General features: G+C 48.2%; 1 protein-coding gene across 1 annotated transcript in view; it reads left to right on the forward strand.

Moving 5' to 3' along the window:
• Ogfod3 (2-oxoglutarate and iron dependent oxygenase domain containing 3) overlaps positions 1-14,535 on the forward strand; it is a 29,503-nt gene extending 14,968 nt beyond the window's left edge. Inside the window, exons 7-9 of the mRNA XM_038325700.1 lie at positions 652-805; positions 5,332-5,455; positions 14,380-14,535. Coding sequence (XP_038181628.1) covers positions 652-805; positions 5,332-5,455; positions 14,380-14,516 — 415 coding nt within the window. The 3' untranslated portion in view covers positions 14,517-14,535. The remainder of the gene's footprint in view (positions 1-651; positions 806-5,331; positions 5,456-14,379) is intronic.
• The last annotated feature ends 792 nt before the right edge of the window (positions 14,536-15,327 follow it).

The following is a 15,327-nucleotide window of genomic DNA, read 5'->3' on the forward strand; positions in this document are numbered from 1 at the left end:
AATCCCAGAACTCAGGAGGCAGCAGCAGGCAAGGCCACCCTGGTCTACAGAGTGAGTTCCAGGATGGCCAGGGCTGCACAGTGAAATTCTGTCTCAAAAATCCAAAAACAAAACAGAAACAACCACCACAAAACCAACCCCTTTAAAACAACAACAACAACAACAACAAAAATACCTACTGTGACAGGAAAACAAAGTTGAGTAATATGTTCTTCTTGAGAGTCGTGGACACAGACCTTCTTACCACAGAGATCAGGGAGAGCACTTTCTGTGCCATACATAGAACCCGGACAAATGTGAACTCCTGGACACCAGAAGCCTGGACAGCACAGGGGGACACGAAACTGTGTTTCTGGGTGACAGTCACGGTGACTACCTCCACAGCAAGCATGAAGATCTTTGCCAGGCACAGGAATGCTCCCTCCAGACGTTGCTACCTGTAGATAATATACAAGAGAATTAAAAGTAGAAAACACTAAATATTGATTTTATCCAAAGGTCTCCTATATTCTGTTTGGTTCAGGAGTTAAGCGAAGATTTGCAATTGGGAGGAAAAGTGAAAAGAATATCCCAATCGGTTTCACTCTATAAAACATTTAAAATGATAAAGACTTCCTGAAGTATCAGACTGATCCGTTGTGTCCTATGCAGGGACGTGCGGCAGAAGGTCCAGCTCACCATCGCCAAAGCTTTTGGCATCCGTGCATCCTTGTTGTATCTGACAAAGCCCACATTCTTCTCCCGGATAAATAGCACAGAGGCCCAGACAGCTCACGATGAGTACTGGCATGCCCACGTGGACAAGGTAAGCATTTGGGAAGCGGATTCCTTCTCTTATCTGTGACTAGAATTCTAGGCACTGCTCTGCAACATCGATGTGCACTATCTCAGACCTCTCCTTCCTGGGCTTCTAGGGTGCAGTCTAAGTTAGGTGGGTGTCGAGGGCTGGGACAGCTGGTGTGGTGGCTGCTGGGGAGCATGGGCCTTGCAGTGTCCTTGTTCTATACTTGACGGCAAATTCGTGTACCACCTTTCTGATTGGATCGTGTGAGCAGAGGGTCCCTTTTGTTACTGCTCTGGCCCAGGTCTCTATTTCCCCACAGGATGTCTTCCATCCCAGTTTATTTTTCTTTTTTTCTCCCTTTGTCCCTCACTGGCCTGCCCATCTCTGAGGGGCCTGCTGCTCACTCCTGGACATTCCTGTCTCTGTTAGGAGATGACCATTGTTATGGTGACTGATGGGCACAGAAGCAGCACAGAGAGCAGGCTTTGGACTTGCTCAGGAGGTATTGGCCTTGTGCTCTTCCCTAGGCTCCTGTTCTCACAGTGCCAACAGGGCTGATCAATCACTTGATTCTGTCCTTAAGGTCAGGACGCAGGCCGTGGGGAATTGAGGATGGCATGGGAGGGTGGTGGTGACTTAGTGCTTGCAGCTGGCCCTTAGAGTCCCATTATTCTCTCTTACCCCGGATTTGCTAATTGAACCATTCAGCAGGCTGGAAAGTGTTCTAATGTGATTGAAATTCTGTGCACATCACACATCACATCTTTCTGGCCCATCTCACTGGTTAACTTTATTAACTAGATGTTGATTTGTGAGTGTTATCTCCGACATCACTTGAAATCAGCTTTGAATGCAGCAGATGCTTGCCTGCGATACAGGACACTGGACACTCCTTGTAGCATCTGCTGTCTGCAGTGTGTTCTGAGGCTCCTCCAAGTAGCTACTCAGAAATGGCTGTCATACCTGGCTTAGGTCTCTGAGGAAACTCTGGAACTCTGTCACAGTGCCTTGTGTAGGCCCAGCAGCAATGGTCAGAGCCCAGAGCTTTCCAAGACCCTGTGCTTTCTCCCCAAGTCACATCTACATGAGGGGGCCACTGGTGTGCCTCTTGCAGGAGCTTGGACACACTTTTCATGAAATACAGACTGAGGGGCCCTTGAGTGAGTATAGCTCCCAGGCACCAGCATAGAGCTGACAAAGTGAGGAGACTTCTGGTCCTGCAGTGAAGTCCCATTAGCGCTTAGCTGCTAGAGTAGTGCCTAGAGTAGTGCCTCTCCTGGTGAGTTCCTCCAGCCTGGGCAGAGCTGTGGCTGCTGTGCTCCTGTTTATGTCTCTGTCCAACACGACCGTCTCTACCTGTGACCCTCTGTCCAACACGACCGTCTCTACCTGTGACCCTCTGTCCAACACGACCGTCTCTACCTGTGACCCTCTGTCCAACACGACCGTCTCTACCTGTGACCTTCTCTGTCCAACACGACCTTCTCTACCTGTGACCTTCTCTGTCCAACACGACCTTCTCTACCTGTGACCCTCTGTCCAACACGACCCTCTCTACCTGTGACCCTCTGTCCAACACGACCTTCTCTACCTGTGACCCTCTCTGTCCAACACGACCTTCTCTACCTGTGACCCTCTCTGTCCAACAAGACCTTCTCTACCTGTGACCCTCTCTGTCCAACATGACCTTCTCTACCTGTGACCTTCTCTGTCCAACACGACCGTCTCTACCTGTGACCCTCTGTCCAACACGACCGTCTCTACCTGTGACCTTCTCTGTCCAACACGACCTTCTCTACCTGTGACCTTCTCTGTCCAACACGACCTTCTCTACCTGTGACCCTCTCTGTCCAACACGACCTTCTCTACCTGTGACCTTCTCTGTCCAACACGACCTTCTCTACCTGTGACCCTCTGTCCAACACGACCCTCTCTACCTGTGACCCTCTGTCCAACACGACCTTCTCTACCTGTGACCCTCTCTGTCCAACACGACCTTCTCTACCTGTGACCCTCTCTGTCCAACAAGACCTTCTCTACCTGTGACCCTCTCTGTCCAACATGACCTTCTCTACCTGTGACCCTCTCTGTCCAACACGACCTTCTCTACCTGTGACCCTCTCTGTCCAACACGACCTTCTCTACCTGTGACCTTCTCTGTCCAACACGACCTTCTCTACCTGTGACCCTCTCCGGTACAGTTGCAACTTTCCCACCTACAGTGTCTTGTTTTCTCATCCAGTTCCTGAACCAACCATAACCAGCCTAAGAAAACCTGTGCACAGTCTTTTTCTCCTCTTTTTGTTTTGTTTTGTTTTGTTTTGAGACAGGGTTTCTTTGTGTAACAGCTCTAACTGTCCTGAAACTTTGTAGACTGACTTCAAACTCACAGAGATCTCTCTGCCTCCTGAGTGCTGGGATTAAAGACATATGCCGCCACTGCTTCTCTCTCTGTCTCTGTCTCTGTCTCTCTGTCTCTCTCTGAGACAGGGCCCCATTGGTTAGCCTGGAACTCACTTTGTAGACCAGGCTGGTCTTGAACTTACAGAGATCTTTCTGCCTCTGTCTCCCAAGTGCTGGAATTAAAGACATGCATTGCCACACTTGGCCAACTTTTTCTTTTTTTTTTCTTATTTTATTTTTTGGTGCTTGGATGGAGCCCAGGACCTAAACCATTCTAGGAAAGCTCTGTCCCAACGAGCTAAATCCCAGTCTCTCAATGATGTTTCTCTCTGTGCATTTTTTGTGGGGTTTTGTTGTTGTTATTGTTGCATATGTGTATGAGTGTTTTGCTTCCATGTGTGTAATGTTCCACATATATGCCTGATGCCCTTAAAGGTCAGAAAAAGGCATTAGATCCCCTGGAATGGGATCTAATAGCAGATGGTTATGAGTAGCCACGAGGATGCTGTGAGCCAAACTTGGATCCTCTGGATAAGTAGCCAGCACTCTTATCTGCTCTGCTATCTCTCCAGCTCCTATGTACAGTTTTTAGTTGTTATTTTTAATTATATGTAAAATGTGAACGTGTGTACACATGAAAGATTGCAGGTGCCCTTGGACTTCACATCCCCTGGGGGTATTGTTACTCGAAGCTGTAGGTTGCCCTGTGTGAGTGCCTCTAGAAGCCAGACTCAGGTCCTCAGCGAGAGCGGCAGGCATACTTACTTACCCACTGAGCGCCTCTCGGACCCTCTATGTGCAGTTTCCAACGCTTTCCAAAGCTTTACAATGGTTTTCCTGGTGCTTAGTTACTGCTCGGTGGTAGAGTGTGAGCTTAGTTACTACATTTGGAGAGTTTGTGGCCATTATTTCTTTAGGTAGGTTTTTTTACAGTAGCCTTTCTCTTTTTACCATGGGACTTGGTGAGAGAATCTCAGAACTTTAGGTACGTCCCCAAGGCTCCACTTCCCTAGTTCTCTGCCCTCCAGGTGTTCTCTATTCCTCTGCCCTAGGCCTATACAAACCGCCTGCTCCCATCAGATGAGATCCAATGCACTGTGGTTTTCAGATTGAAGAATTCTGCTTGTTTTGAGATTGCGTCTTTGTGTAGTCCAGGCTAGCACTAAACTTGCTGTACAACAATGGTGCTTCCTCCACCTCTGGAGCGAAATCACAGGCTGGCACCAGCACGCCTGGCTCCCCTCAGTTTCTGTTGGGCTGTGAAGTTTCTGTCTCTGCCTGGTGGATTGTGGTTACTGCACTGACTTAAAGTCTTCCAAGATCACCTTGGCCCATGACTAAGTTCTGTCTGGAAACCAGAGCAGCATCTGAGGCTTGTGTTTCCTAATTAGATGTTTGCTTTGGCAGCCTGGTACACAGTGGGATCCAGGACAGTCAGAGCCACATAGCGAGACACTGTACTGGGGGAAAGATGCTTCAGTGAAGCAGAACGAGTTGGAAATTTGAGTGACTGCCACAGCGTTCTTCAGTGCACCACGGCCACATGACTTCTAGTCAGTGTGCCTCATTTTAAGTTTGTCTGTTTGAATAGCAATGTATCCTACAAGGTAGGGATGGCCACACAGCAGGGTGAGTGTGCTCAGTGCTATTGATAGTCCTGGCAAAAATGGTTGAAAGTAGGCTTCATACTGTATATATTTTATCTTAATTTACATAAAGTTTGGGATGGCTCCACAGCTGATCACAATTGACATGGTTTTTTCTAGACAGTCCACTTCACATTACTATGTTCAGGGTAGGAGTCAGTTTGCACCAACTTCTGTTTTGTGTTCCCCACCCCTTCATGCAGCTTTCCTGGAACATAACTGGGCCCAGAGCCTCATTTATGGGGCTGGGGAGATGGCTCAAAGGTGAAGAGCGCTTGCTGATCCTGTAGAGGGGATCCATATTGCATGACTCACAACGGCTCATTACTCGATCTCCAAGGAAATATGATATTCTCTTTTGGCTTCCTTGGACACCTTAACACACATGGCATACACAGACACAGACACATATACATAAATAATCATACAATTTTTAAAGAAGAGCCCCATTCCCCCATAAGAACCCAGAAGTCTGACCTATTCTCCTTCACCCCACAGGTGACCTACGGCTCCTTTGACTACACCTCACTGCTCTACCTATCAGATTACTCAGAGGACTTCGGTGGAGGACGCTTTGTGTTCATGGAGGAAGGGTCCAACAAGACAGTGGAGCCCAGAGCTGGTAGGACACAGGCTGGTGGGGTATCCTAGGGTATGGGATACAGGGCTGTAGCTCAGCTTTATGACATTTGTAGATGTTCATAAGCACACACACGCATACACATACACACATATATACATGCACACATACACACATGCATACACATACACACATATACGCACGTACACATGCACACATACACATACATATATACACACATACACATATATACACACATACACATGCACACACACATACACACATATACGCACACACATGCACACATACGCACATATATACACACACATACATATATATATATACACACACACATACACACACACATATTGTAGGTGAGGTGGGCTTCATTACAGGCAATATTATGTTTGTAGAACACCAACTCTACATCTTTTGGGTTTGGCTCTGGGTTTGTCCAAGTCTACCTGCCAGTCATAACACCCAGAAGCCAGTTTTCTTACTCAGCTGACCAGCATCACTGTGGGCGACTGGCAGGGCTGGGCTGCTAGGGGATCACACTGGTGTGACTGGCAAGCCTAGGCTGCTAGGGGATCACACTGGTGTGCAGGATCTCATCAGACTCTGTTGCATGCTCAATACCCCCCCTTTTTTTTTTATTATTTTTTGAGACAGGGTTTCTCTATATAACAGTCCTGGCTGTCCTGGAACTCACTTTGTAGACCAAGCTGGCTTTGAACTCACAGAGATCTGCCTGCCTTGCCTCCCAAGTGCTGGGATTAAAGGTGTGTACCAGTATACCTGACTTCTCAATACTTTTTTTGAAGGGACCTAACAATTTAAGATTAGGCGATGCTGGCTGGGGAGCATCACAGTGGTGAGTGCTTATGCATGAGGTCCTGTAATCCCTAGCTCTTCAAAATAAAGACGGGAAAACAAGGAAGATTAAATGACAGTTCCAATGCAGTGTTAGACATGGTGTCCTACATACCATTGCGGGGCCTGCCTCAGAGCTCATCTTCCTGGTGGCCTGAAGACCCAGAGTCCCCAGCACCATGCTACATGGTTCTCCCCAGGGAGCAGACAATGTCCCTGGAGAGCCTGAGCCCAGGTCCTAGTGGGGAGGTAGGAACTGAGCCTAGGTCTGAGTAGGATGTAGAAACTGAGTCCAGATCCTGGTAGATAGCTGATAGCCTTGGCACCCTAGGTCCTATGTGGGAAGATACAGGGATAGGTGATCCACCTTCCTGAGATGTGGTCTCTGCTCTGAGCCACGACCCAGCTGACACACAGAGACACACACGCTGGCCACCGCACCAGCATGTCTGATGTACCACGTCCCTCCTGTCTGCTACAGTCGCTCTGACCAGCTAAGTGGTCCTGTTGTTGCTTCTCTGCTCATTAACAGCTCCATCAGAGCAGCACGGCTGTGTACACAAGGTGACTCAGATAGTCCTTTTGGACTATGGATCCAGCAAATTCTTACAATAGTATTTGCTGTGACCTGCACAGCCTGGGATTGACAAACAGGTGATGGGGAATGAAGAAATGACAGGCACACATACAGAAGAGGTGGGCTTGAGTGGCTCACGGGCTCTGATGGAAACACACAGCAGCCCAGACACTCAGCATGTTTATTATACACTGCTGAGCAGAGAGGTGTGTTATTTTATACATCTAAGTAAAGAGGCAGGTTTGTTCTACACAATTAATCTTAGAAAGAGAGGTCACTGTAGGGGAGCAGCTATCAGGAAAGAGGAAGCTGTGGTTGATAGCTTCTGCGTGCACTAGTTTAAGCTGATGTTCAATCATTAGTAACATCTGTATTTGCTCCAGAGAAAGGCTTTGCCACTCCAATGGGTCTGAGGCATTAGGGCCCTACACATTCAAGATGGGCATATTGGCACACACCTTTAATCCCAGCACTTAGGAGGCAGAGATAGGTGAATCTTTATAAGTTTGAGGCCAGCCTGGTTTGCAAAGTGAGTTCCAGAATAACCAGAGCTATATAGAGAGACTCGATTTCAACAAAACAAAATGGAAATAATACATACTCATTCAGGACTTCATCCAGTTCCCTTAGGTATTGAACATGAAAACAGCTTTTAAAAACGTTGTGTTAGCCAGGCAGTGGTAGTGTATGCCTTTAATCCCAGAACTCAGGAGGCAGGCGGATCTCTGTGAGTTTGAGGCCATCCTGTTCTCTAAGAGCTAGTTCCAGGACAGGCGCCAAAGCTACAGAGAAACCCTGTCTCTCAAAACCCAAATGAAAAGTTGTGTTTATGTGTGTATGTATGAGTGTGGGTTTGTGCACATGAATGCAGTGCCTGTAGAAGCCAGAAGAGGGCATCAGATTCTCTAACTAGAGTAACAGGCAATCGTAAGCAGCCTGACCTTGGCGCTGGGTACTGAACTTGGGTTCTCTGCTCTCTGCAAGAATAATTTATGCTCTTAATGGATGTGCCATCTCTCCAGCCTTTGGAAATGGCTTTTAAACCAAAAGGCAGAATGGGAAATTAAAGGGCACTGTCTTCTCCTTTGGTTGGCACTGAGCATGGGACAGGCCATGTCTACATCCTAGAGGCAGCTGGGGCTCAGGGACTCGCGCAGTCTACTGATGACCTGAGGACAGAATGGCTACACCCAGGCCAGGCCCCAGAGTGAGTGAAGGGTGGGTCCAGGAGACAGTGCTGCTTTTCAGATGGTACAGGAGTCTGCACCAGGGAGACCGAACAGGATGGGTATGGCATTGCCATGGTCACCCTGCAGACTGGAGCTGAAGAGACTGGCATGAAAGGTTCATGGAGATTGATAGCTGTGAGGACAAGTCCTAGTCACTGTATATTGCTATGAAAAGACACCATGACCACAGCAACTCTTATAAAGGAAATCATTTAATTGGGGCTCGCTTACAGTTTCAGCAAGTAGTCCATTGTCATCAAGGCAGGGATCATGGTGGCATACAGGCAGACACAGTGCTGGAGAAGTAGCTGAGAGTTCTACATCTGGATCTTCAGGCAGCAGGAAGAGAGAGTACTGGGCCTGGCTTGGGCTCTTGAAATCTCAGAGCCCACCCTCAGTGACACACTTCCTCCAGCAAGGCCACACCCACCCCCAAAAGGCCACACCTCCTAATCCTTTCAAATAGTGTCATTTCCTGGTGATCAGGCATTTGAACCTATGGGCCTATGGGGGCCATACTCATTCAAACCACCACAAGACATCACTGTCTACCACTTAGGTCTCCTGAAGGGGAACAGGGAGGGACCTGTTTTGAGACCCTGGGGCCCTGTCTAGGGCTGTCTGGTGGTCAGGACCCAGCCTGTTCCCTAGATGGGGGTAAAAGCTGATGGACCGTGTCAACCTCTGGCTTCACCTACTAGGGTAAGTACGGCATTAGACACACTGCCAGGGTCACTATTGTGAGAAGTACACCCAGCATTGCCTTTTAGAAGCCACGTCAAAACATAAACTATAGAGAGAACAAATATCTAGTTTCATAATGAGTTTCCTAGAGTCACAACAATGGCCATCCCTGGGTGCATTGTTCCTTTTCTTATCTGCTTTGGCCTCTGCCCAGCCTGGCACTCAGAACTCAGTAAAGCCATTCACACACACCCGAAGCTCATTATGAGACTCATTATCAGTTATAACTCTTCAAGAGAAGAAGCTGAAGGGTAGGGTCCTGGGGAGCCAGGCAAGGTTCCTGCCAATCACCTCAAATCCCAGCTCCAGCAGTCCATGAGACACACGCGTAGGGGCCTTCTGACCAGGGTTCTATTGCATGTTAGTAAGGAGAGCATGGCTGATACCCCCAACCCACGTAACTCTCTAGCCTCAGATGCTGGCTTATTCCGTATGGCCCCGGCCCTACTGTAAATCATGCAGCTGCCTAGACTCTGTGGTGGGGCCACCAGCCCAGGTCAGCAAAGACTGCGATCAGTCCTTTCTCTGAAGTAGGCAAGGTGTGGTCAGGCAAGTGTTAATTTGTCCCCACCCTGTGCTGCAGCCCCAGGTCACCCTTTAGGGGTTCCAAGCACTCTATGAACTGAAAGCCAGCAAAGCTCTGGTCACCTGTCACTCAGGGACTATGAGGACATGAGGAGACAGTCAGGATACTTTATGATTTGGTTTTTCAGTCCCCACGTTCAGTCCCGCTTTAAGGAAGTAGGTGGCCATCGGGCAGTCTTCCTAGGGATAGGGGGTGTCATGCAATCCCATTCTGAGAACTGGGGTATCCCTATTCATCGTCGTGATGGTTGTCCTTGTCAGTCTGTCCTTGTCTCTGCTCTGGGGCTGACGTTTTGATTCCACTGTAAGGGTCCTACCCTTTGTGACTCCGAGGTCCCTCAGACATTCTTTCATTTCAGAGACATGGACTGTTGAGCTGTCAGAGTTAAATGGAGTTCATTAAAATTAAATCAAGTCTGAAGCCTGCACTAGCCGGTATCAGCGTTACCACCTTCATCTGGGGTGTCTTGAGAGTCTGCCAGCAGTGAGGAAGGTCAGGTGACTAGTGTGCCCTCACAAGGCGGTGAGCTGCGGTCTGCAGCCGTGGAGATAATCCATTCGCTGTGCCGTGCGGGGTTGGATCCTGCAAGCTGAGCCTCTTTATATCCGCTGGCTGTCCCCCAAGTCACCTGGTCACGGGAGAGGCTTCAGTTAGGGGACAGGAGTCACGCCCGTAGAAGGGCGATGGCTGTGGCCGTGTGCCCGCAGCCATGCCCTCCCCATGTCTCCCTGGCTCACACCTTTTTCTGCCGCGCTGTCTCTCTCTTCCTCCCACCCCGTCTGCTTTTTGTTTTGTTTTGTTTTTTTTGAGACGGTCTCATGAGGCTGGTCTTGAACTCTTGATCCTCTGCCATAATTTACCAGTGGCTGGGATTACAGTCATGTGCTGCCACACCTGGCTTTGTTTCCTCATCTCTTGAAGGAGATCAAAGCTAAACCTCTCAAGCAGTCCAACTTACTGATTTTTTTTCTAGTGTTCATAGTTTAATGCCTAAGAAATATTTGCCACCCTAAGATTATAGGGGTTTTTTTTTCCCTGTGTTTATTTGTAGAGACTTCATGGCTTTTATATTCATGCTCTGACCCATGCTGAAATAATATTGATGTATGGTGTGAGGTAGGGGCCAGTGCTCACTTGTTATATATAGGTTTCCAGCGGTTTCAACATCATTTGTTGAAGAGACATTTTACCCATCAAGTGACCCTTGAAGCTTTTGTCACAGATCCAAAGACCACGTCCATACGCTGCTGGCTGTGGGTGCTGTGTTCTGTCCACCGAGCAAAATGCCCCTCTGTGACTGACACAGTCTCAACCACTGTAGCTTTCTAATCTGGAAAACAGGTGGCATTTGCCCTTAGTCTTCATTTTAAAAGTTGTTTTTGCTGCCAATTTTTTTGGCTTCGTTTCTAAATGAATTTTAGAGTCTGCTTGCTAATTTCTGCAGAAATTTTGTTCTGGGTTGCATTGAATCTGTGGAGTAATTAAAGCAAATACCAAGATGCTTTGCTGACCCACGTCCACCTGCAAGTGCTCCTGTAACTTTTGTGTTTTCATTTCCAAATATTTCATTCAACTATATGATAAAACAACATCATAGTATCTTATTAAGTTATCCTCCCCCCCTTTAAATGATTTATTCCCTCTCTTGGGAATTAGCAGTAGGGTTTCCTTCCACCCTGCCCCACCTGCTCACCCCTTCCAATATTTTCCACCCTTTTCTGGATCCTGTTTTCTAGCTGGGAGCATCTCCCTTCAACCTGTGTCGATGAGGCTGCAGTAATGTTTCTGAGCGTGTCCTAATTTTCTGTTTATCCCCCTCAGTGGTGCTGAGGATGAGCACAGGTTCTCACGGATGCAGAACAGACACTGTACCTGGTGCCTCTCATCATTTTTTAAATTTTATTTTTACTGGATGTTAAATTCTGAGTTGATAGGGCTTTTCCTATGTGCTTGCCCTCCCCAATTATTTTTTTATTTATTTTTTTTGAGATCTGCCACACTGTATTTGCTCAAGCTGTCCCTGAACTTACGACCCTTTTGCCTCAGTTGCTGGAATTTTAGACACGAACCACCATGCATGGCATTTAAAATGCTTTTTAAAAGACTTGTTTTTATTTTATGTGTGTGTGTTAGCCTTCATATTGTATGTGCCCTGTATGCTGCAGTATTCACAGATGCCAGAAGAGGACACCAGATCCCTTTGGAAGTACAGATGGTTGTGGGTTGCCATGTGGGTGCTGGAAATTGCACCTAGGTCTTCTGCAAGTGCAACGAGTGCTCTTAGCTGCTGAGCTATCTTTACCCCATTTTTAAAAATAGATTCTCAGATATCTCAGAATACCTCAGGCTAGCCCTGAATTTACTCTATGTCCAAGGTGTCTTTGAATTGATTCTCCTGTGTCTCCTTCTCTCTGAAGTGCTAGGATTACAGATGTAACTGCCATGCCCAGTTAACTCAGTGCAAAGGATCAAACCTAGGACTTATGCATGCTAGGCAAGCACTCCCAGTGGAGCTGTGTCCCCAGTGAAATGTTTGTTTTCTTTTGTTTTTTCGCAGGATGAGGGATTTAACCAGCAAATAAGGGGGCTAGTGACCTCACGTTTGTCTTTGAGGTATTAACGTAAGCTTTGCTTTAAACAGAGTGTAAGAGGTATCCATAATTAATCAGTCTTGGACAAGGTTAGTTATGGTTGATCACTGTCTCCATTCTGGTTCTCCGGAGTGTAGGAAGTTGTTTTAGCCATCACCTCTGCTCCAGAGTGCACTGTCACCTGCAGAGACAATTATCTTCATGTAGGACGGTCTGTCCAACAAGACTGTAGCAGTAAAAGGTGACCGCAGGTTTAGGGTAATGACATTTCTGTGCTGTTAGCCTAAAGGGGGATGAGGTGGCAGGTGGAGATAGTCCTCAGTGATGAGCGTGCATACACAGGTCAAGCAGGACTCTAACACAAAGTAAAGGAGTCAGAGTCACACACAAAACGGAGGCAGAGATGCCAGGTCTCATCCTCCTTTTAGTCGCTCATGGGTCCAAGTGTGGAGTATGAGCTTTTTAGCATAACAAGCCCCTAAGTGCCTTTATACTCCTGCATCTTGGTGAAGGATGTCACATAGCCAAGAATCATGAAAGAGGGAGAGAGGGTGGGAACAAGTGGGTTAAAATGTCTCTTTCATTTTTCTCTCTTTCCTTTTTAAAGATAAGGTCTCACTATGTAGCCCTGGCTGGCCTAGAACTTGGTATGTGGACCAGGCTGGCCTCGAACTCACAGAGATCTGCCTGCCCTTGCCTCCTAAGTACTGGGATTAGAGGTGTGGGACATCCAAGCAAATATCATTTTTTTTTTAATTCAGTTCCTACTGCTCCTGAGGAGAAGCCAACCACTGTCTCTTGTATATGCCTTCCCCCCAATCTGCTACTTTCAAAGTTTTCAGAAGTTTTGTTTGATCAGCTTGATTGTGGTGTGTAGAGGTAGTGATCTATTTGCATTTTTTTCCGCTTTGGGGTTTGCTATGGTTTTGGATATAAAACCAATTTTTTTATTCCCTTGGGGGAATGTTTGCTCCTTGATTCTTTTAGCCTTTTTTTTTTTCTTTTTAATCCCAACGTGGATCTCTTCTAAACCTGATAGTTGGTGTGTAGTTTCCTGCCATCCCAAGTTCAGGAACCACTGTTGTCCTTTATGGCTTTTTCCTCTGTACTCTGTGTGTAAGATGTACAGAAATACCTGGGCCTGTGAGAGCCCCTCACTTACTGAATGTTGCCACACAGAAGTATGTCTGTCACTATGGTGGAGCAGAGGATAGATAGCAAGGAGGGGCCCAGTGTCTCAGATGCCCCCTCCATGGGGCCCTCTGTGCATTGAAGTTAGGCTGCCTGTTCCTACATCTCACGTTTAATTGACAAAGGAAGAAACAAGGACAAAACACATGGACCCTGAAAGCGGCGACTCCATTCACCCAGGGAAGCCTGGTCCCTCATATACAGGAGGGAAAGCCCGCCAAGGCTCTGCACACTTTGGTTTCCGGGCTCTGCTTTCCCTGGGTTGTGTAAACTGCCCACTAGGATGTGGTGTAGGTCAGATGCACTTTTCTCCCTCTTTGAGGGTTTAGAGTCAAGTCCCAATAGGAAGAAATGCAGTGGCCAGAAGGGAAACAGCGTTGTCACGGAGGGTTTGGAGTCCAGCAGCAGGTCAGATGGGGCACCTCATCTGAACCTCAGTGATCCTGTGAAGTTCACAAAGCTGAGTGCAGCGTTTAGCAGCGAGCTCTTACAGTAAAGAACGCACAGGCCAGTTAGTCAGACAAATAAACACTCTCTTAGAACAGAACTTGGTAGAACTCCCAAGACCAGGGCGTCTCACCCTGAGTTGCCCTGATGCTGCACGGGAGGGGCTGTTTCTGTCTTCATGGGTCATCTCTTTTGACATGCTTCTCTGGGCTGCTAGACACCATTATTATTCTCCAAGATTGATTTTTTAAAAATTTATTTCTGTTTTACACGTGTGGGTGTTTTGTCTGCGTGTATGTCTGTAAACCATGTGCATGCCCATGGAAGTCACAAGAGGCATTAGATTCCCGAGAGCTGGAGTTAGAGCCAGCTGTGAGCTGCCCTGTGGATGCTGGTAATCATACCCAGGTCCTCTGGAAGAGCGGCCAGTGCTCTGAACTTCTGAGCCATCTCTCCAGCTCCTGTGATTCATTTTTATTTCCCACCTGTCAGACCTGGAAGACCCCTAGCGAGCCTGTCTTCCCACCACAGAAAGTCCCCATAGCCAGGAAGACTGGGGGGGATCCCCTGTGCCGCGTCGGTGCACCCACAACTGCTGCTTTAGTTCTCTGCATCCTCCGGCTTTTGTAACAGCAGTTGGGGGTCGGGGCACCACCACCTTGTCCGGTGCTGTTGTGTTTAACCTTCAAGTGTGGCCTAGTGGTCACCCCTCTTTTCTCTCCCTCCAGGTCGAGTCTCCTTCTTTACCTCAGGCTCTGAGAACCTGCACCGGGTGGAGAGGGTCCTCTGGGGCACCCGCTATGCCATCACCATCGCTTTTACCTGCAACCCTGACCACGGCATCGAGGACCCAGTGCTCACGTGACGAGCTGGGTTGGGTCTCGAGGACCGTGTCTAGAAGCCTGTCTGCGCCACCCTGGTGTTGGGACACAGCCCCGTCAACGAAGGCACTCCTCAGCCAGGTTGAGTGCGTGCTCACCCTCCCATTTCAGCTGCACAGAGTGCCTTATGAGTTAGACTGAGTTTCAATTTGTTGATGTGTTAATCCTCTCATCTGTGAGTAAATCAAGGAAGGAGCCTCTCACCTGATAGCTCTGAGTGTGTGGGCCGCTCACCATGGCTTGCAGGCCTCACTCCTCAGGAGGGGTTCCCACGTAGGGAAGAAACACCTACCCGTGAGTGGAGCTGGACATATTGCCCTCACCCACATAGCCCTCGGAAGGTAGTCAGTTCTGGGATAGACTAGACGAAAAGGAGGAGACATAGGAACAGAAATGGTGGCACTTTGAAGAAGGCTCCAGCAGCTGGTGTCTCTGGGAACTGGAGAAGTTTCATGGCTGAAGGATAATTCTGTGCATTTGAGGAGGAGATGGACATTGAATGCCCCAGTGACTAAGTCTACACCTGAGAACCAGCCTAAATCCAGTCTTGCTGTGCTGGGCCCTGTCTGTCACCAGCATCATCCCCAGCAGTACAAGTCCAAGTGTGTCCCTTCCAAGGAGGGTCTCAGCATCCCTGTGCCTGGCTCTCAGGACTCCCTGCCCAGTGAGGCACAGTGTGCTTGTCACCTTCTCATTCTGGTGCCATCTGTTTCCCCATCTGCAACAGTCAGAGGAACTGGGAACAGAAATGCCATGGGGGAGGCCCTGGCCCCGGGGGCAACTCCAGCTCCATCA

Source organism: Arvicola amphibius, chromosome 4, assembly GCF_903992535.2.
Source record: "Arvicola amphibius chromosome 4, mArvAmp1.2, whole genome shotgun sequence".
NCBI classification, from domain to species: domain Eukaryota; kingdom Metazoa; phylum Chordata; class Mammalia; order Rodentia; family Cricetidae; genus Arvicola; species Arvicola amphibius.